Below are 22,944 nucleotides of genomic sequence, written 5' to 3' on the forward strand. Positions count from 1 at the left end.
AACTGAGATTGTCCTTAATGCCCTCTTTTCTTTATTTCCTCATGTCCAATTCATTGGCAAGTCCTGTTGACTCTATTTCTGCCCTAGTCCATACCATCCCGTCTCATCCAAACTATTGCAGTAGCCTTCTACCTGCATCCCTGCTCCACTCTTGCCCTGTAACAATCTGTTCTTCAAACATATGAGATCATGTCACTTCCCTCCTGTAAATCTAATTGTACTTAGAATAAAATCTCAATTCTTTAACATAACCCGCAAGGCCTACATGATCTGACCCCTGCTTACTGTGGGTTAACCTCATCTCCTGATTGTATCCCCTTTTCCTTGTTGTACTCTGCTTAAGCCGTATGATCTTTTCTGTTTCTTTCAATAAATCATTTGTCCTCACTTACAGGCTTTTGCATATACTCCTTCCTCTCCAGCGCAAACAACACCTGCTCAGAGAATACCTTAATTAAAGAACCTGCCTCAGTCAGCATCACATCACTCTGCTATTATCTCTCCCCTGTACGTATCACCATCTCAAGTGGCCTGACATTAAAGAGTCTCTTCACTAGCACACGGACCCCATGACGGCAACGTACCTTACTTTCTTGTTCATCACCATACCCCAGCACCTATAATAGTATCTGATACATGAAAAATATTGGATAATTTTTGAATAAATAAATGCATCCCACACCTAGATTTTCATAACTGACTTCTCTTTCCCACCTCCATTCTCCTTTTCTTGACAGTCTTTTCTGCCTGGTGCTGCCAGATTAATCTTTCAAAACACTGATTTTATCACATCACTCATTCAGAACCCTTCAGTGGTTCCCAAGACATACACAACACAGCACACATACCACCATTAAAATCCTCCACAGGCTCATCCTAGTCCACCTTCAAAGCTTATTTTCCACTATTATTCAGCAGAAGTCTCTTTACCCTGCTCAAGGTTTCCCCCATCAAATAGCCATGGCATTCCTACGTCCATTACCTTTGTGTCTAACCCTGGATTTGGAAAGCTTTCTCTTTTTTCTACATATCCAAATCCTAAATGAAATGATTTAAGATACTTCTCTTGTGAAACCACCTCCAATTTTAGCCTATAATACTCTTCTTTCCCAGTCTCTTACAACATTTGAATTATATGGACCTGTTACAGTATTTCCTGTATTTCTAATTTACCTGCACATACACATGTCTTAACTTCTGACCAGATTTTCATGGGTTGGGATCAACTCTTATTCATTTTTAACCCATTTTCCATCCCCACTGTGGAACTAATGAGTGAATGATATCATTGGTTCACTAATCACTGTGAAACCTGACATAAAACTTATTGTTTTAGTTAAGAATTCAACACCTTTCTCCTGAATCTGTACGACTGAAATACATCTTGTTAGTCTTGTTACTTGTATCAAACATGTGGAGTTGATTACTCCATCTGAGAGCTTTATTTAGAGGTGAAAAAATGAGCTAAACACCAGGCAGGATAAAATAAAAAATTAATGGCTTAATGTTACTGAGAACTAGAAGGGTGAAGGGGATGCGCATCTACTAAGTGAAGGATATGTAAATGCTGTATACCTTCAGTGAAATTGCAATCTTAGGCAAGGCCCACACTTCAAATAGCTAAAGAATGTTTTCACTGAGCACTGTGTTGAATACAAATTAATGTAGCACCCATTGAGTCCAAACAGTGGAATAGCGACATCTAGATACTTAGAAATTGTCATGGTCATAATTTGAAGGGAAATAAAGAGTTTCTGTCCCAGGCACTCATGTGACCAATCCTCTCTGGAGACTGATTCTCTGCTGGCTTCTCTCATCCCCTGTGTGGTAAACCTGTTGACACTGAAATCTGGAAGTAGAAGCTGCATAGAGGGAGTGGTATGAGGAGCTGCGTCTCAGTCCCCAGGGCTGGGCCATAATGTAGGCCTATTCATAGTTTAATGTGTTGTGTGGAAGCAAATCTGCAGTCCAAACTGTGTAGTCAGAATGAAGCTGAGCGTGACACCACGTACAGTCGGGCCCACAGGAGGGTGGTTAGCTCAGTATCTCTGTTGCAATATTTTGTTTGAGTTGGCTGTGCCTCCTTAATACTTCCCCCTGGCCAGGTACCCTGGCCGCTAAGGCTGAGACACTAGAAAAGCACCTCTGATCTCATGTATGCCAGTGAGTTAGAGCCGCACTCCAGATTGGGCCTTCTACTCCCCACTCCCTGTTTCCGTTCAAAAGCCTCATTTTCCCTCTGTGTAGCCCCTTGGAATTGACACATCAAAGTATTTACTCAATTTTCAGTTTTGGTTTTGTCCCTATGTGGTGCCTCTTCTTGTCACTCTTGGCTCCACAAGAGTCATTTTCTCTCTTGCCCTTGCACCCAAGATCCCAGGCTAGGTTCCCACTTGTTTGGGAGAGTGGGAGGTTTGGACACAGATGACTGACCAAAAGCACACAGGCACACTGGGGAGGCATCAATTGTCCTTGTTTCACTGGACTGGTAGAGCCCAGTGACCCAGATGTGTCCCCTAAGAGCAACCTCACCTCATTACATAAACTTCCAGTAATCTAAAATAATGTTTTTGTTCCCAGAAGAGGTGTGTGTGTGTCTGTACATGTTTCTAGTCATTTGGGTAAAAATAGGAATGTTACACTTAGATGGTAATAAATGTGAAATAGAGCACTTAACTTCTCACATGGCACAAATGACTGAACAGAAGCCCTGAGTCTTCTTTAGGGAACATAGGTTCAGTGAGAGCTACAGTAATAGTGTTTAGTTAATGTCAGCTCAGCATTAAATTTACATTATACTCTTGTGAAGAAGCTCCAACATTATCTGTTGAATAACCAAGGCGGTACCTGGGCTGATGCAGACTTTTTGATTTTGCACATGAACTAACACTGCAGCTTGCTGATGAGGGATCACATGAGCTTGAAAATTTGGTGTGCCAAAAGATTCTTTGTATGAATAAAAATTCTGGTCAGTGAAGGTCAGTTTCTCTCCTCAAGCAAGAATAATGTTGTTTGCCTTCTAATCAGACACACACAGTGTTTGAAGAATCCAGGAGCTCCATGCAAGCGATGTGCAGCCATAGCCTGGGCAGCTCCTCATGCACGAAACGAATAATCTTTAATAAAGACTCAAACGACCCTGGCTTCTTTTTGTACTATAATCAGTTGCCTTAATGGTGTGCCCTTCAGTGCCTTGCAGGGAAAATACTATAAAGTTATTTTTCTTATCTTGCTTCAAGGAGGGCTGAATTGGTCCAGTCAGTCCTCCTCCCATGTTGTATTTGACTCTGCCATAAAGACCACTGAAATCAACCTCAGTTTTATTGAAAGGCCAGCATTCCCTTTCTCTTTCAGGGTGATCCGTGCCTCTGAGGGGCACTGGACTTGAAACAGCAGGAGTCACCATCTTTATTGTTAGGCTGTGGAATTTGTTTTAAGCACATTCTAAATCCAGTCTTATGTCTTTTGCTTTTTTTTTTAGTCTGTGACAAAGGTGACCCAATTGTGCTGCTTTGATATTGTGAACACAGCTCTTTTTGCTCATATCATAGAGGCATATAACAAAATACGAAGGATAAAATCGTGTCTCTGTGTGTAGTAAGGACACATATTTCATGACTAAATTCAATGACATAATCAAAAAAGTGTTGTCCTCTGACAGTCATGAGCTAACAGGCAGAGACCACGTTTCAGGATATTTTTTATAGTGCTGAGATACTGTTCAAAAATAATAGAACTAATGAAAATGTCACATTGACAGAGTAGCCCATATTAAGATTTTACTTCAAGAAGGCATGATTTGGTGAATGTGACATTGACAGCAATGGTGTTAGGGTTTACAGAGTTAGTAAAATATTCTAAGAATATTATAGAGTTCCCATTGAAGTATATCATTTTTCATTTTATTTTTTCTTTTCTAGGATTAAGTAAATGCCAGAAATTAAGGAATTTTAGCGTACTATCTGCCTAGAAGAGGTTTAGTGAGCTTTTTCTTTCTGTCAGACTCTAATTTTATAATACAGTGCTTCTAAAGATATAAGTTAATTTAACAATACGATAAAATGCATATACCTTAAGAGTATTTGAAGAATATGCAGGTAGTAAAATTGCATAATATGGATGCATTTCTCAGTAAAAAGATGTGCCATGTTTAAACAATTTAAAATGTGTAAAAAAGTAGAAATGGAGAGTAACAGTGGAAAAAAGAACTAGTTACAGACAGAATGGTTGTAGCATCACTGAAAACTTTACTTAGCTGTGTAGATTGGTTGAACAAATACTCCAGCAAATCTGGAATGAATAGCAACTCTGCTTACTATGACAGGTTTTATTTGTCTTGGGTGCAACCAAGACCACATGCTGTGTTTTGTCATGTTGGAAAAACTGAAGCAGATTTCCGTTGTGAATTTGAAGTTTTTAAAGAAGGCTTAATACCTCAGTCTCAACTCAGCCAGGTAAAAGCAATGTTTTCCTTTTCTTTTCAGCTAGACATCAATAAATCTTAAATCCCTTCACCAAAAGCATGTAGCTGCAGTTCACTGCCCTGGTTGTAGTCAGGTCACCACCACAGATGGCCTAATCCTTCTCATTTCCAGGGACCTTTAATAAAACTATTTTTTCTTAAATAAAGTTAATTCTTCTGCCTTTAATAAAGCTAATTTTTAATTTTCTTTCTTCTAGAAGGGCGTGCCACCATTAGCATAGAGACTTTCCAAATCCCATGATGTATAAGTTTCTACCTAGAGTAAATATAGCTAACAATTCTGTACCTCCTCTGCACTTTTATAGCCTGTGTAGACAAAGCTGTGTTTAGAAGATATGTCTCCAACTACATTTACCTATTGGAAAATTGTTTATTCTGCTGAATCTATAGAAATATGTATATACCAGTAATTAACACTTCATTGAGAGTAGCACAGAATGTTATGAAATTGTTTAGATCCACTTTTTACCTTGGAACAACTGGTAAGCAGATCCTTGCAAAATTCTCATCATATTCCTTTTTTATGCATTTATCAGGATCATTTAGATGGCAGAGAGATCCAAGTAGAAGTGGAAGAGTAAGGGCTGAAGAATAAGGGAATGATCGTTGTTTTCATGGATCAGTATCCGGTCTTTTTGTTCTGTGGTCTTTATTCTAGCGTGATATGGGTTGGTGGTTTTCTCTAAAGTTATATCATTCTGTTTGAAATGAGTTTAAGGCTAATCTTACACTGAGGAGCCTGGTCTCCAGTGAAGATTAACATTTAATTAATATAGTCATGCTCTGTGGAGCAGAGGAGGGCAAGGTTTGAGGTGGTGGTGAAGGGGTTAGAACCAGCAGCAGTACCTCAGCTCAAAATTTTGTGGGTACCCTGATCTTGAGGAGCACTGATCTTTATTATTTAGAATAGGCCCAAATAGTGACTGCTGTACATACTGAGTATCTAATCAGGGTTAGAGGTAAGATTAAAGAAGGTGAGAAAAGCTCACTTTAATACTTTTAACATCCAAATAAATATTTGAGCACCAATTATGTGCCAGGTTAATTGTGGGTACTTAGAGATACGGGGGTGAACAAGTACCTGTTCTTATAGAACTTGCATTGTAGTGGAGGGGATATAAATAATTTTAGATAGTAAAGGGCAAAAGAAAACTACAGCAAGGTGTGAGGGTGGGGAGTGATGGGCTAACATTGGTAAGTTAGTCACTAAGACCTCCAAGGCAATGACATGAGTCCCAGGCCAAATGAGGAGAAGCTACTTCAGAGCCTTTCATGCATAAGTAAAGCAAGTGCAAAACGAGGAAGAAATTATATTGGGTATTCAAGGAACAGAAAGAGAAACTTTACAGTTGCAACTTGCCAAGGCAAGGGAGGGGAAAGTGATAGATGGAGTTGCAGAGATACAGTAAAGCAAAGTTTAAAAATTATGATCTCAGGAAATAGTTCATCCTGGGAATACTGATGAATGACAATGCCAACAGTGCACATGTGTTTTTAAAGTGAAATTATAATATTTACAGTTTTAAGGACAAAGCTGGAGACAGTAGAATAACTAGGAATAAACAGAATGATTGTAGCATCACAGAGGACTTATGTCTTATGTTGAGCAAAGTAGCAGGATGAGGAAGCTTCAAAGCCTAGTGTTTGGGATGCTGCGATCACCAAGCTGTTCTTACTGGAATACCTCCAGTAGAAACACAAGTACATTTGTGTATAAGGTTTCCAAAAGTTATGATAATCTCCTTTTAAAACACTTCTTAAGGAGTTGAGTAGATTTTTTTTTTCTGACAAGGTAACTCAGCCTGATTCTCTCCTATAGTTCCTGTAAGTATAGCTTTGTGTTTTTTGTTTTTGTTTTTGGTTTTTTGAGATGGAGTTTTGCTCTTGTTGCCCAGGCTGGAGTGCAATGGCGCAATCTTGGCTCATCGCAATCTCCGCCGCCCAGGTTCAAGTGATTCTCCTGCCTCAGGTCCCGAGTAGCTGGGATTACAGGCTCCCGCCACCATGCCCAGCTAGTTTGTATTTTTAGTAGAAATAGGGTTTCTCCATATTGGTCAGGCTGGTCTCAAACTCCTGACCTCAGGTGATGCCTCGGCCTCCCAAAGTGCTGCTATTACAGGCGTGAGCCACCACGCCCAGCCACCTTTGTGTTTTCTTATGTCTCACAGTGGAGAAGCATAGGTCTCATAAGGGATAGTCTGAACCTTTGCCTGGGGACTTATGCTGCCTACCCATTGTTTCTTTTTCTTTTTCTTTTCTTTTCTTTTTTCTTTTTTTCTTTTTTTTTTTTTTTGAGATAAGATATCATGCCCATCGCCCAGACTGGAGTGCAGTGGTGCAATCATGGCTCACTACAGCCCCAACTTCCCAGGCTCAGGTGATTTTCCCACCTCAGCCTCCTGAGTAGCTGGGACTACAGGTGTACACCACAACACCCAGCTAATTTTTTGTATTTTTAGTAGAGATAGGGTTTTGCCATGTTGCCCAGGCTGGTCTCAAACTCCTGGGCTCAAGTCATCTGCCCATTTTGGCCTCCCAAAGTGCTGGGATTACAGGTGTAAGCCATGGCACCTGGCCCTCATTGTTTTCTTTACCATGACAGTGGCTAGGTGTTATTGAATGCTTGCCAGTATAATAAGCTATCCATGAGAATAAAAACCATCTCAGGAAACGTCCTCATTTTAGGGGATCATCAAGATGCTGGCAAAATCTGCAGATGAAATTTTGTATTCAAATTAACAAACCCGTGCAGTTTACTTACAGAAACCAAGTGATTAGGCACACAGCTAATTCATAACAAGGGGTTTTTTTCTATTCTAAATTCTGTTTTGTTTGGAATACAATGAACGTTGAGACGTCAGAGAGACTTGCCAAATTTCTAGGTCTTTCCAGCACTCCTGGACTTGAAGAAACACTTCTAAAGCCTGCAAATTCCATCATAAGCTTGCAAATTACTGTTCATATTGTAAGGAACAAAGTCTAGGGCACATAAGTTTACTGCTTTATTTTTCTTTTGGCAGAATTAAGATGCTCTGGTTTCAAGGAAATAGCATGCCGCTTGCCAGATCCGCCTTTGGACTCTTCCTGAGAAATTGCTCTGCCTCTAAGACAACTCTGCCTGTGCTGACCTTATTCACAAAGGTACAAAGTGAAAAAGTAAAATTGTTGGGTGAAGAAAGTTGTACATTTAAGAAAAGGGGACAAAGTTGGAAGGAAAGGCAATGGAATAAACTTTCTTCAGACCTGCTCTTCAATTTCTCTATCAGCACAACAGCAGCAACTCAGTTTTCTACCCAGATGCCTTATTATCTCCCAATTATCAGAGGGTAAATTCATGTATTTAATGGTCATCTGGCCCCTACATTGAAAAAAATGACGTATAGGTTATAATATGATGTTTTAAAATGTATCATTTAGAAATGCAATCAATTATCTTTATTTGTGGTAATTATGTTCTATAAAGTCACCTTGAACCCTGAATTAGTGAATATTGAACCATTGCTCCTAGGGGAAATACACAGGTTCCTATGAGTCTCTGGTCATATTTTCATCAGCCTACCAAATACAGAACCTTATTTTATGTGTGATTCTGTTTAAAGATACTTTATTTTTACATATGCACCATGGAATACTATGCAGCCATAAAATAGATGAAATCATGTCTTTGCAGCAACATGGATGCAGTTAGAGGCCATTATCCTAAGCAAATTAACACAGGAACAGAAAACCAAATACCGCATGTTCTCACTTATAAGTGGGAGCTAAACATTGAGTACACATGGACACAAAGAGGGGAATGATAGACACCGGGGCCTACTTGAGGGTGGAGGGTGAGGATCGAAAAACTGCCTATCAGGTGTATGCTTACTACCTGGGTGACGAAATCATTTATACACCAAACCCCAGTGGCATGCAATTTACCTATGTGACAAACCTGCACATGTACCCCCAAACCTAAAATAAAAGTTGAGAAAAAAATTGTTTTAATAAAGATACCTTATTTAATATATATTGTTGATTCATTAACACTCAACTCACAGCCAATAGCAACTGTGTATAACTCATGCCTAAATGAAGCTTATTGAACACATGTATTTTCTCCATAAGGCACATCACAGTCTTCTTGTGCTTAGGAACACTCGCCAGCACTTCAGCACTATGTCTGGGGGCTTATTTAAACAGTGAAATCATCAATGAAAAGCACAAAAATGCAAAAATCCTGGCACTATTCAGACGATGAAAAGGACACTAGCTTCCATTTGCAGTATGAGAGCTAAAACAAGAAGGCAGAGCATCACCTTGTTTGACCTCAGCATAGAATGAGTGCTTCGGGTGACTGAAATCTCTCACCACTCTATGCATGTGCATGTCTGTGAATACCTGCAAAAGCACTTCAAGTATTGATTTGGGGGTTGCAAAGAAGTTTTAGCAATTAGGCAAATTCATAAATATGGAATCCATAAATAATGAGGACTGATTGTACTTGTTTTCTTATCCCTAATACTAGTTTTAAGCCATAAAGCTAGTTTTAAAATGTTTAACAGCTTTGTCTCCCTGAAATTATAATACAGATATTACTGATTTCCTTTTTTGCTAATTAACATCACTTTGTGTGACTTAACAAAAAAGAAATACAGTGCAGATTAATAGAAGTAACTTTGGTGAATAATACTGCAATTCAAACAAAGATCTCTTTTCAGTAGGTTTTTGAGATTTCAGGCATTTTAGCAATTTGGATATATATGACAGTTACCTAATAATGAAGTTTAATGAGTTTTAAAAATGAATTTATTGATGAAAATATTTAATCTAAACTACTTTTTATATCTGTAAGCATATATTGCACTGTTGGAAATTATGGAACTAAAAATATTTCATCATCTGAGAGTCTATGATGGGAAACCCATGTGCAAACCACAGAAGTTAAATAATCCCTTAAGGCTGGTGTTGCTCACTCAGCCTAACAGTTCTGTACTGTTCTTCAGTTTGGGCAGCAGCTGATATAGCCAAAAACATTTATTAAAAACAAAACAAAAAAACACACCAATTTCCATTCAACTTAGTATTTATACTTAATGTTTATTCTGTACCATTAGGCACATAAGAAGATGGCACTCCCACCTTTGGCAGCTTATAATCCAGTGAAGTAAATGCTTAAAAGTATAGTATCAGATTGCTATCGGTTATGAAAAATAGAACGTACTTCCTAGAGTGAGTTAAACAAAAAGATTTTGGAGTTGGTCTGGTTTCAGGAACATCTTGATTTAGGAACTAAACATGTTAACAATCTCTTCAGCTTTGCATCCTCGGAGTTAAATCCCTCTTTGGTTCCTCTCATGTGATATGGTTTGGCTCTGTGTCCCCACCCAAATCTCATCTTATGATCCCATAATTCCCACATGTTGTGGGAGGGACCTGGTGGGAAGTGATTGAATTATGGGGGCGAGTCTTTCCTGTGCTGTTCTTGTGATAGTGAATGGGTCTCATGAGATCTGATGGTTTTGAAAACGGCAGTTTCTCAGCACAAGCTCTATCTTTGCCTGCTGCCATCCATGTAAGATGTGACTTGCTCCTCCTTGCCTTCCGCCATCATTGTGAGGCCTCCCCCGCCATGTGGAACTGTAAGTCCAATAAACCTCTTTCTTTCATAAATTGCCCAGTCTTGGGCATATATTTATCAACAGCATGAAAATGGACTAATACATCATAGATGACTGCAACCATCCCAAGCCTCAGATCTCACATCTCAGACATCTACAGAAACTCCAGCAAAACTCTGATTGGCCCATTCTTGAGGGATAGGATGCACTGATTGCCTGAGCCTAAGTCAGGTTTCTCACCTTTCTTGTTCTGGGATGGAATCAGCCACATGCTGAGAGTAGTTCCTGTGAATCAATATTATAGCATGCTTGCTACAAGAAAGGGGAGTGGGTGGTGGGCAGCCAACCCAACAATGTCCACTATGGTTTAGGGACAGAGTAAATAACAAGTGTCATGGAAAATCCTAGAGAAGGATATTTGAATGGTCCATCCCACTGGTATCTTTTTTTGGTTCTTTATCCTTTTAAAATTTGATGAGCCTTTCTTCATAAAAATATATACACATATTTTCAGGTATAATTTGCATAGACTTCTGTGGACCCCAGGTCTAAAAAACAAAACAAAACAAAAAACCCAATGTAGATTCTTCTAAAGTTTTTAATATAAAAGCAAAAGTTTAGCACATTTGGTACTTCTGAATTTAGTATGTTTTTTTGCTTTTCAGATCCTGTGTTGACTTTTTGAAACTTTCTCTGAAAATTTTAGGATGATTATCTTAAAACATTACAAACTATCCATAATCTATGTATTGCTAATGCTAATAATAACATGATAAGCCAATTCTCTGTTCTAGGAAATTAGGGCCAGAAAGAACCTTTAATGGTCTAAGTTCTTATTTCAAAACAAGCTATGAGTTAAGCTGGAGGAAAGGCCTCTCTTTTACATAATAGCTTATCTCTTCCTGTCCTGTTAAAAAGAAGGTTTTATATAAGCATAAGTAATTTGGGGTCTGTTTTGAGCTCATGCAAGAGAACCTATAGCAGGTCCCTGTTCAGTCAAGGGCCGAGAAGCCTTTAAAATCTGCCAGTGTAGCCTTGTATTATAGTTTGAAGTCAGGTAGCGTGATGTCTCCAACTTTGTTCTTTTTGCTTAGGATTGTCTTGGCAATGCGGGCTCTTTTTTGATTCCATATGAAATTTAATGTAGTTTTTTCCGATTCTGTGAAGAAAGTCATTGGTAGCTTGATGGAAATGGCATTGAATCTATAAATTACCTTGGGCAGTATGGCCATTTTCACGACATTGATTCTTCCTCCAAGGCTACAGTAACCAAAACAGCATGGTACTGGTACCAAAACAGAGATATAGACCAATGAAACAGAACAGAGCCCTCAGAAATAACAGAGCCCTCAGAAATGACACCACACATCTACAACCATCTTTGACAAACCTGACAAAAACAAGAAATGGGGAAAGGATTCCCTATTTAATAAATGGTGCTGGGAAAACTGGCTAGCCATATGTAGAAAGCTGAAATTGGATCCCTTCCTTATACCTTATATAAAAATTAATTCAAGATGGATTAAAGACTTAAATGTCAGACCTAAAACCATAAAAACCCTAGAAGAAAACCTAGGCAATACCATTCAGGACATAGGCATGGGCAAGGACTTCATGACTAAAACACCAAAAGCAATGGCAACAAAAGCCAAAATAGACAAATGGGATCTAATTAAACTAAAGAGGTTCTGCACAGCAAAAGAAACTACCATCAGAGTGAACAGCCAACCTACTGAATGGGAGAAAGTTTTTGCAATCTACTCATCTGACAAAGGGCTAATACCCAGAATCTACAAAGAACTTAAACAAATTTACAAGAAAATAACAACTCCATCAAAAAGTGGGCAAAGGATATGAACAGACACTTCTCAAAAGAAGACATCTATGCAGCCAACAGACACATGAAAAAATGCTCATCATCACTGGTCATCAGAGAAATGCAAATCAAAACCACAATGAGATACCATCTCACACCAGTTAGAATGGCAATCATTAAAAAGTCAGGAAACAACAGGTGCTGGAGAGGATGTGGAGAAATAGGAATGCTTCTACACTGTTGGTGGGAGTGTAAACTAGGTCAACCATTGTGGAAGACAGTGTGGTGACTCCTCAAGGATCTAGAACTAGAAATACCATTTGACCCAGCAATCCTATTACTGGGTATATACCCAAAGGATTATAAATCATGCTACTCTAAAGACACATGCACACATGTATGTTTATTGTGGCACTATTCACAATAGCAAAGACTTGGAACCAACCCAAATGTCCATCAGTGATAGACTGGATTAAGAAAATATGGCATATATACACCATGGAATACTATACAGCCATAAAAAGGATGAGTTCATGTCCTTTGTAGGGACGTGGATGAAGCTGGAAACCATCATTCTGAGCAAACTATCACATGGACAGAAAACCAAACACCGCATGTTCTCACTCATAGGTGGGAATTGAACCATGAGAACACTTGAACACAGGGTGGGGAACATCACACACTGGGGCCTGTCGTCGGGTGGAGGGAGGCGGGAGGGATAGCATTAGGAGAAATACCTAATGTAAATGACAAGTTAATGGGTGCAGCAAACCAACATGGCACATGTATACATATGTAACAAAACTGCACGTTGTGCACATGTGCCCTAGAACTTAAAGTATAATAAAAAAATATAGTCTCATATATATAATATATATAATAAACGTATAATAAAAATATAGGAGAAAGTAGAAAAAAATAAAATCTGCCGATCCATAGTATTCTCATCAGACTTCTCTGCTAGATGGTTTATGAGTGCAAACAATGGACACTAAAAGTTGTTTGCTCTTCAGGTGGAGAATTTGTCCAGGAAACTTATTGTTGACACTTGTAATGAGAAAACAGGCGGTGCAATAATCATTGAAGTGAATAGAGATTTGTTTTCCTTTTTAAAGATGAGGCAATTACTATCTAACTCCATTCTAATGGGTTTGTTCCTGTGGACTGATTAGGAAAAACAGGCTGGCAAGGCTCAGTGCTTTTCAGTCAGAACAGACTTTAAGCCATCCTCGTGGTGTCAGCCAGGCCAACTGTATGAGGCCACAAGGGTGCACCTGACCTAGTAAGGACAAAGTCCTTAGATCAGTGAAAAAGAGAAACATCTATGTGTATGTATAATACACATACACATAGCTTCATTTATGGAGAAAAATCAGAACAAAACAACCAAAAAAAAAATGCAGAGAGTCTATGAAATATTATTTATAAGATTCTGTGGTAGTGTTTTACTTTGGAAAAGCTGTGTAACTAACGTGACAGAAAACTATTCTTTAAAATAAGTATAATGTGCCTCTTAGGGGTTTTTTGTTTTGTTTTGTTTTTGTAAGGGCAAATGCCATTCTTTGGGTTTAATCGCTTGATTTTTTTTTTCTTCCTGTAGGACCCATGCCCCCTTTGTGATGAAGCCAAGGAAGTACTCAAGCCGTATAAAAACAGGGTAATATAATACAGTGTGGCTTTTATGTATGTGGAATGAATATTAGATGTGGTATAAAGTATCTGCCTGGATCCTTTCTTTAGGAAAAGAGATTAAATGATTTTTCATTTAAATTTTCTTTCTATTCTTCAGAGAGAGTTTAGTGCTTATTACCATAAAACTCATTACACCTAAGTATTTTTCTCTGAGCAGTACTGGTTTTCTTACTCTTGCTCTTAATGAGTCAAAGTTAACTAGCAGGTGCAGTATTCGTGTTTTCTTTAAACTTTTGCCTCATTCCTTTTATCTTGTTTTGCAGTTTGCACCAATGTGTTTTCATGTAACATACACCTTTCCAGTTCCTATAACCAAAACATTTCTGTCCTAATTCTCAGTCAGCTTCCCGACTGAGACATGTTTTATTTCATTGGAACTGAGTACTGTCCTGATGCGGAATGTAACAAGGGTAACAGAAAAGCAGCAAGATCAGGAAGTAGAAAATATAATGAAACCAGTCAAGTTTTGGAAATCAGGGATGTTAGATGACTGTGGACCTAAAAAAGCAACTATAAGGAAAACAGCATAAGCAATGGTCTGGGGATCCGTTTATCACTGCAGTTGTTACATCACCCCATGGTCTCTAAACTACAGAGCTTTAGTCTGTCTCTGTTTCAGTTCATTTTACAGGAGGTAAACATCACACTTCCAGAAAACTCTGTCTGGTATGAAAGGTATAAATTTGACATTCCTGTCTTTCACTTGAATGGCCAGTTTCTGATGATGCATCGAGTAAACACCTCAAAACTTGAAAAACAGCTCCTGAAACTTGAGCAGCAAAGTACTGGAGGCTGACTTATGTCCTCATGATTTTCCACCCTCTCCTCCCATAAAGCATCTTCCTAAGGAAATGACCATGGCCTGATACTCATTTTGTCACTTGTACAAAACCCTAAGGATGTTCTGAATTCAGTGGTGCCAAATAAATGTTGACATTCCTCTTTTGGTTGATGGACATATCAGTGTGGGAACTATTTGCCTAATGGCATTTTATGAAATAAGAAGAGCATACTGGCAGGGAGGGAGATGATGGAGGGAGAGAGAAGTCCATTTGTCTTATTTATCCTTTTTGTATTAATAGAGAAGCACTTCACATTCACTGGGCAATGCCATTTATAGGAAGAAGGTTCTGCATTCCTGCTGCTGCCCCGGAGGGCTTAACTTTTTAATGAAAGAATAAATGCTCTTCCACTCAGTAGATAAAGTGAAATGTGAATTGTTAATAACTGTGCACAGTCAATAAAGGGATGTTTTAAGGAATACATCTGCATGAAGCCTATTCAGTGGGATTTAATAATACCTGTTTAAAATTAGAGTTCATTTTTGTTGAGTAGAAGAGAATTATTATCCTAGCCAAAAAGGCATCATTTGAGAAAAACAAAAGAAAGACTTAAACCCCTAAAATTTATATAAAAATCTCAACATTCTCTACACAGTTATTAAATTGATTTGTAATATTTGAGGACTGCCTTTCGTAGTTATTCAGTTACTATCCATTGAGTTAATTTAACTTATTTTAAGACAGTAGGTTTTTTAAAATCAAATTTTAATATCTTGGAAAAAATCACTCATAAATATGTCATCTAAAGATAAAATACTCTTTGCCATTCTATGTAAAGAGTAGAAATGTATTTGCATACCCTTATTTATATTTAGTCAGATTAAGCCAGTGTAGAAATGGATTCACTTGAAAACAAAACTGCCTTTCCTCTTAAAATCTTACCACTGCAATTCCATGTGTAATGAAATTATTTTTTAAACTATTTGAATGAATTTGGATACTGTGAGTCACTAGATTTTAATTTGATCAGGATGATTCAGTCTTAATATAGAATATTAGAGCTAGCTGACCTTAGACATTATCTAGTCCCACTCTCCCATTTTATATATGAGGAGGAGTCTGAATTCAGAGAATATCAGGGACTTAACCCAAGGTCACACAGCCAGTCAGTTGGCAGGCCAGGTCCTGCCCCACAGCCCCAGATTTCCAGTACTCTGTGGACTCATTGCAGGGGGCTCCTGTTATCTCACATACAGTATCCCCAACCATTCTGGATTCAACACAAATCTGGAAGCAACTGAAAAGGCCTTTTAAGCTGAGTACAGTGGTACATGCCTGTAGTCCCAGCTACTTGAGAGGCTGAAGCAGAAGAGCCCGGAAGTTTGAGTCACTATGGGCAACATAGTGAGACCATGTCTCTTAAAAAAAAAAAAAGAAAGAAAAAGAAAAGAACAAAATCTTAGCAATTGAATAGCAGTGTTTATAATTTACAAATTTCTAGAACATTTATTTGACACAAATATTGAACCCTGGGGTAGACAGAATTCTAGGATGACCCCAGTGATCCCCACTCTTGGATAATTCCCTGTCCCTTTGAGTGTGGGTGGAAATATCACTGCTGTGATGATGTTACATTATATGGCAAAAGGCAAATTATCCTGGGTGGGCCTGACCTAACTGGGTGAGCCCTTTAAAAGCAGAGAATTCTCTCTGCTTAGTTATAAAGAGGAAAGTAGAGAGATGTACTCTAGCAAGCCGGGAAGAAAGCAAGCATTCTGTGAATTGCCTAGTGGAACCACATGGCAAGAAACTGGGTAGCCTCTGGGAACTGAGTAGTTCTCAGCCAAAAACTAGCAGAAAGATGGGGACATCAGTCCTATAGCTTCAAGGAAATGAATTCTGCCAATAATTAGTAAACTTAGAAGAGGATCCACAACGACAGATGAGAACTGCAGCCTTGACCAACATCTTGATTTCAGCTCAGTGAGACTCTAATCCAAGAATCCAGCCACGCCAAGTCTAGACTTCTGGTTTACAGAAACTGAAAGACAATAAATATGTATTGTTTTAAACTGCTAAATGTATGATAATTTGTTACATAGCAGTAGAGAATACAAGTCCTTACAGCATTGAAGCACAGTAGTAGGTAGTGGGAGTACAGAAATGAATAAATCATAGTCCTTGTCTTTGAGATACTATCTGTTAAGGAGCAAGGAGAGACAAGTGAATAAATCATAGCATAGTGCAATGAGGGCTGGAACTGACATGTGTCAAATGGTACCAGGTGGGGAAAGTAGCAGGAATGATTCACAGAAAATTAGACTTAAGCTAGGTCTTGATGGCTGAATAGAAGCAATGGATGGGGATTGGGAGTGAGGAGGGTATTCTATAAGGAAACAGTATATGTAAAAATATGAGGGTGTGGAAGGACACAGCATATTCAGTAAATGCCAGGTGGCTTTGTGTGGCTGGAGTAAAGGGGAGGAGAGTGAAGGAGATGAGACTGGCAAGGTAGATTGGGATCCATATTGTGAAGGCCTTAGCTAATGTGCTTTTGCCCCAGCAGCAGTAGCCTCCCATGCTTTCTGCCTTTATCCATAGTCAGTCCTTCTGGCTCCTGACTACTCAGGGATGTCTGACCTCCCTGCCCCAGCCTGTTGCAGTCCTTCTTCCTGTCCTTAAGCCTGCTGAGCTCAACAGTCCCTTCTAGTAGTCCTGCAGGACAATCCCACTCTCAATACAACCAGGGATGCCACAGACAAGGTCCTCCACTTGTGTGTCTGGGTGTTCTGTGTACATTCCTGCCTTCTCCAGGCAGGGTGAGATTTGTGTAGCCCCTAGGTCCTAGGTTGCTGATCCTTCTCCTAGACCACCAGTTGGAAAGGTTCCAAGAGTTTCTTTCAGTGTCTGCTCAACTAAGATGGAGACAATCCATTGGTTTCCTTCAGAAAGCATGGCTGGCCAGAAAGCCTAGAGACATTTGTTCTCTTGGAGCCCTTCTTACCTGAGTATAACCATGTGGTTATGGTTTGCAGGAAGTGCAGAGACTAAAGGTGAAACAGGTTTTCAACAACAAATTTCTGATACTAGAATTTCAAACAAGAATCCCATGATATAGGATGCTCAAACTAAAGTATTGGCTGAGGCACGAAGAAATAATAGATGCTACATTTCAAGGAAATACTAGATCACGTGGAGGATTATTATGAACCTGGGAGAGAGGATCTTTGGAGGAGTTTTTTAAAAATAAGATGTCCTCTCACTTATTTTCTACCAAAGTAGAAAGGTTGGGAGTCACTTCATATCAAGAGGGAGGGGCATAAGTTGGACTCACTGGAAAGCGAATGTATGTCCTTGGGTAAGAAGAACATAGTGGTCTAATTCTCCTGGGAAATCAGGCAAGAGATAGTTTAGCAAGCAGCTTTGGCTGTACAGTGAAGGCAGCTGATGCTGTTTTTCTGAGTTTGTCCCAGGGAAGTAAGAGTGTGTGTGTGTGTGTGTGTGTGTGTGTGTGTGTGTGTGTGTGTGTGTGTGTGTGTGTGTGTGTCTGTGTGTGTGTGTCCTCGTGGGAAGTAAGTGTGTGTGTGTGTGTGTGTGTGTGTGTGTGTGTGTGTGTCTGTGTGTGTGTGTCCTCGTGGACCAAATATGAACCAAATGTGAGAGGGGACTGGTATGAGGGCACCTTCGTTGCAGGCACACCTCAGAAGGGGAGACCCAGAGGGGAACACTGGGTTCCTAGGGGCTGAGGGGTCTGCTTGAATGGAGAGCCCGTTTGCCCGAATCAGGGAACTGCAGGCAAGACATCACCAGTAATGGGTACAGTCTCCCAAGAAACCACAACAGCCTATGCCAAGTGTGGTCTGCTTTAACTGTCGGGTCCAGAAAGTAGGCCAGTATACAACTCCACCACTGAAATAAGAACATTCTCACCCGTCTCCACTTTTTCCTTCTCCCATAGCAACTCTAGAAGGATCAGAAGCTGCCAAGAACAAGGAGAGGAAGACGCTCCCCTTCCTCAGCTTCCCACCCGGACATGGCTTCTCAGTCAGGGAAAAGATACAACTTAACTTTAAACCACGTTTTAAGTTTTGATTATGACATTAGGTGCACCAAAAACAATTTCAAGTGACTATGGGGCATTCTATTGCCTGAGAATGTTCAAGAGTCCCGAAATGACCTGTTGTTTTTATCTTAAACAGCGAAAAATTCATCCACCAAATATATAGGGATAGAGGGAGACAGAAAGATGCTTTCTGAAGGTATCTCATATTTAGAGTATTAGTTACATATACCTAATGTTGGTTTTAACCTATAGATCTTCAATAAACTTACTCATCAATTCTTATTTCAGAGTGGAATATGGTCATGTGACTAAGTATCCTGGAGATCTTCAGCAAACCCATGGGTCCCAACAGTTGGCAAAATGAAAGGTAGATATCTAGAAATATGGCATCTAAAAGGTGGTTTGATTATCCCACTGGCGAGTATCAGTTTTATGTCACCTATTACTGTGATTTTCATGTGATGTTTGTAGCAGCAATTACTTTTCCTTTCTGAAATTATGTTTGCAAGGATCAATTTGTTCCTTTTATATGAAGATTAATTTTGATATAAGAAGCTCCTCATTCACCTCCAAAGGAAAAAGTGATACAACCTTCCTTTTTTTCCCCCCGCTTCAACCTAATGCCTTATGAAGAAGTGGAATAGTTTGGAACTTCATATTTCTGCTCTAGAATAGTGCCTCTTTCTTCCACATGTCTCCTCATAACATTATGAGCTTACTGGAACACATAGCTCTTTGGCCAGTTTATTGCAGGAAACAAGGGCATACTCAGACTGGGGTTTTTTAAATAATGCAGCAATCTCATGGACATCTGACAGTAGGAATCACAATACAGCCAGGCTTCAGAAGTCCAATTAAAGAACCACCCAAAACTGAAACATTACCCTTCTCACAGTGCCTTGGCTTATTTTCTTCCCCGGTTTCTCCTGGCTCACAGCTCCCCTGCTTACACACAGTATCTGCTTCCTCATAGCTGCAGCCTGCTCATGCCCATCATTACTGCTGACCTTTCTGTTCAGCAATACAGCACCCTGAGCCTCTCAGGTTTCTCTATTCTGAAATCCTAAAAGAGGAATTTTTCCCAGCTTATATTTTACAACCAGGCACCCATGACCTAAGTTGGCTGACCAAATCTATATAAGGAGCCACCTTTAGGACAGAAGCCCATCCCTGGGCCAATTGGCTATGGAAGCAGTATGCAAATCACAGTCACTGCCCACTGGCAGAGACCAGAAGCAGGACAGGCAATGACCAGCAACTCTGGCACACCTCCAAAAAGCTTAAGAGTGTGACATTCTACCATACTCAAGAGAAGTCAGGAGGAACACATTGGCGAGTTCATTTATATCCTACTCCACAGGAGTAATGAGGACATGAACCAAGGCAATGGGAGTCAGATAGAAAGAGATATCAGGAGATATTTAGGAGTGAGGTTGACAGAACTTAATGACTGACTAGATGGGTGGGTAGTGATGTGGAGAGGGGAGTAGAGAGAAAGCATGGATTCTGGGATAACTCCTAGTTTTCTTGCTTACACTATGGGATGAATTCTGATACTTTTTATTCCCTGAGGCAGAGAATATAAGAGGAAGGAAAAGTTGGTTTTTGGCTGTGCTTGGTGGATGGGAAAGACGAGACATGGTGAATTCTCCATGCTTGTGGGATATCAAGGTAAAGATTAAAGTTAGAAGTGCAAAACAAAGGTCTGGGGTTAAGGTATACATTTGAGAACCCACTGAGTATGGTTGGAACTGTGGCCACCTGGCATATAAGGAGAAAAGCAAGCTATTCCCAAACCCTGGAGAATACTAATCTTGACCCATGAGAACAGACAAAGTTGCCCGTGAAGGAAAATAAGAGAGTGGTGGTGGAAATAGGAATGGGAGAAGTTCATCCAATTTACATTACATGATGCCTTTTGTGATTTGATAGTGGCAGGTATTATTCCAAGCACTGGGGATAAAACAACAAACAAGATAGCCAGGATTCCTACTCTCAGAGTCTTGCATTCTAGGGGAGAGACAGACAATAAAGAAATCATATCAGTGGAAAATAATCATGAAAGTCAGGGAGGAGCTTTTCCCTGAGTAACTGACAGTATCAAATAGCAAGAGAGTTAGGATGAGGACTGAACAGAAGACATCAGATTTGAAAATCAGAAAATCAATGCTGCTATAGGAAGAATAGTCCCCAAAGATATCCAGGTCCTAATTCCTGGAACCTGTTACTTACATGCATAAAGGACTTTGTAGATGCAATTAAGGATCTTGAGATGGGAAAATTATCTTGGATTATCCAGGCAGGTCCTAATGTAATCACAGGTATTTCTATAAGAGGGAGTCAGAAGGAGATTTGACTAGGGAAAAGGGAGTAGGAGATTCAACAATGGAAGCAAAAGGTTGGAGTGATACAAGAAAGCGGCCATGAGCCAAGGAATGTGAATGGCCTCCAAAAGCTAAGAAAAGAAAAAGAAAACAGATTCTCCCCTACAGCCTCCTGAAGGAGCAAGCCCTGCTGACACATTGAGTTTAGTTCTATGAAATTGATTTCTGACTTCTGGCCTATAGAACCATGAGAGTATAAATTTGTGTTGTTTTAAGCCAAGTTTGTGGTAATTTGGTACAGCAGCAATAGAAAATGAAAACAAATGTTTCCTTGACTTTATTGAGAACAATTTTGGTGAAGAGGGAAGAAGTAATTAAAAGAAAATTGTGGTGGGATGATGACTGAAAGATACAGAAAAGACAGTATAGTATCCATTTTTTAGTAAGTTATTATATATCTCATTTGACCCTCTAAGAAAAGACATCCAGAAAGGAGCTAAAGACCTGAGGTAATTGATTAGCTCAGCACCCGAAAATGGCAGGCAGTGTTGGGACAGTACCAGAATGAGGTAGCCATAACCTTCTACCTGTCTTTTGGCTGAATTGTGGGCAGGAGAGTTCAGAAGCCTCAAAAGTGACCCTGACACTGGAGAGTAAACCATAGTAACCCATTGTAGTCCACAGATATGCACACCAGACCCATGACTCTTGTTCACCATAGAGACAGGATACTTTGATGCTGTGACCCAAAATCCTGTACCTGGAACAAATCTGGTGTCTCTACTGATACAAATTCATGTTGAACATGGAGACGTAATCAAGAGAGAATGGCCTTATTCGGTCAGGCTTCAGTTTAGGCACTGACATTTTGCATTTTACCTCCGCTCTCAAGTTCAAAGATGACTACCAAAGCTAAAGCTCTGAATTCTAAAGCCTACAAAGACATAATGCTTCAGGGAAAGGGGAAATATTAATATTAATGTCATACAAAAGAGGGAGAAGCAGCATATAGGAGGAGTGCCAGCTAATGGACTAGTAGTAATAAGAAGAATCCAGCCATAGGCCTATATTGAGAGTCATGCATATCCCTTCTTTATGCTGAAATGGTATATTTGAACTGAATTCCTGATGGAAAACTTTCTATCCTTAGAAATACTGTAGGCCAAATATTAATTGGAACTTTTGTTAATGATTTGAGATCACCAAAAAGTTTAGATGATACAAGTTAAAGGCAAATTGAGCCCATGGCCTCATTGTGCTACTTAGAATACACTGTGACCCAGCTCGCCTCAGAAACCCTGATGGCTTTGTTGCAGCATTGCATTGCACAGAAGACCTCAGTGGTGATCCTGAGTCCTCACAACAAAGTCAACCTGTGGCCTGGCCACTAAGGCAAAAGAGAGGGAAATAAATTTTAGAAAATACTTCCCTTAAAAATGAGTTAAAACGTACATTTGCATCATGAGACTAGGTTAACTGTCACCTGAGAAAGTCCTGTATTCAGAAAGACTTAAGCCTAGACCAGGTAAGTGAGTCAACTGCTGTATGTTCTTTGTTATGAATTTAATGCTACAAAGAGAAAATGGGCGTTGATTCACAATCTGGGTAATAAAGAGATGTCAGAAGTTGGAAAGAACTGCCAGAAGTTCTTTTTAGGATTTCACTCCACCTTACCGTGTGTTTTCTTGTAAAGATATTCTCGAGATTAAGCCAGTTTCACTCTTTTAAGGTCAGAGGAGATTAAGATATTTAGAAATCATAGATTGTGGGATTTATTCCCATCGTGATTGCTGACTTCTAGTATCAGCCTTTGGTTCTGCATGGATTCTCTCGTCTTGCAAACTAGCAAGATTCCTGAATTTGGCCATGATCCTGCTCTGTGAAACATTCTCAAATTAGGGTTCTTATCAATGTCAGATTTCACTAAGCCAGTAATAAAGGAAACGTTGAGAGACCAAAGGATGTCACTGAGTTGACACCTAACAGCACAAAACAACCTGTCAGCTGGCAGGCACCAGCCAGCATGTTCAGGGTGGTCACAGCCTTTGAGTTGGAAAGATAGTCTTTTAAACCTCCTTACCTCACCAAATAACTTTAATAGATAAAATTTAGTTACTCCCTCCCACTTTTGTTCTATTAATTTAAAGCATTTTTTTAATTATGTATATGTGACTACCTAAAAAA

At 39.5% G+C, this 22,944-nt stretch overlaps 2 protein-coding genes across 2 annotated transcripts in view; both read left to right on the forward strand.

Annotated features, from left to right (window-relative positions):
* Positions 1–14,854, forward strand: part of C6H5orf63 (chromosome 6 C5orf63 homolog) — a 471,154-nt gene extending 456,300 nt beyond the window's left edge. The window contains exons 3-6 of the mRNA XM_050795768.1: positions 7,504–7,624; positions 13,500–13,556; positions 14,211–14,266; positions 14,674–14,854. Coding sequence (XP_050651725.1) covers positions 7,504–7,624; positions 13,500–13,556; positions 14,211–14,266; positions 14,674–14,761 — 322 coding nt within the window. The 3' untranslated portion in view covers positions 14,762–14,854. The remainder of the gene's footprint in view (positions 1–7,503; positions 7,625–13,499; positions 13,557–14,210; positions 14,267–14,673) is intronic.
* The window catches only part of MARCHF3 (membrane associated ring-CH-type finger 3), a 177,217-nt gene continuing 161,860 nt past the window's right edge, over positions 7,588–22,944 (forward strand). Inside the window, exons 1-3 of the mRNA XM_050795763.1 lie at positions 7,588–7,624; positions 13,500–13,556; positions 18,725–18,803. The gene's annotated coding sequence lies outside the window, so the exon portion shown is untranslated. The remainder of the gene's footprint in view (positions 7,625–13,499; positions 13,557–18,724; positions 18,804–22,944) is intronic.

This window comes from Macaca thibetana, chromosome 6 (genome assembly GCF_024542745.1).
Source record: "Macaca thibetana thibetana isolate TM-01 chromosome 6, ASM2454274v1, whole genome shotgun sequence".
NCBI classification, from domain to species: domain Eukaryota; kingdom Metazoa; phylum Chordata; class Mammalia; order Primates; family Cercopithecidae; genus Macaca; species Macaca thibetana.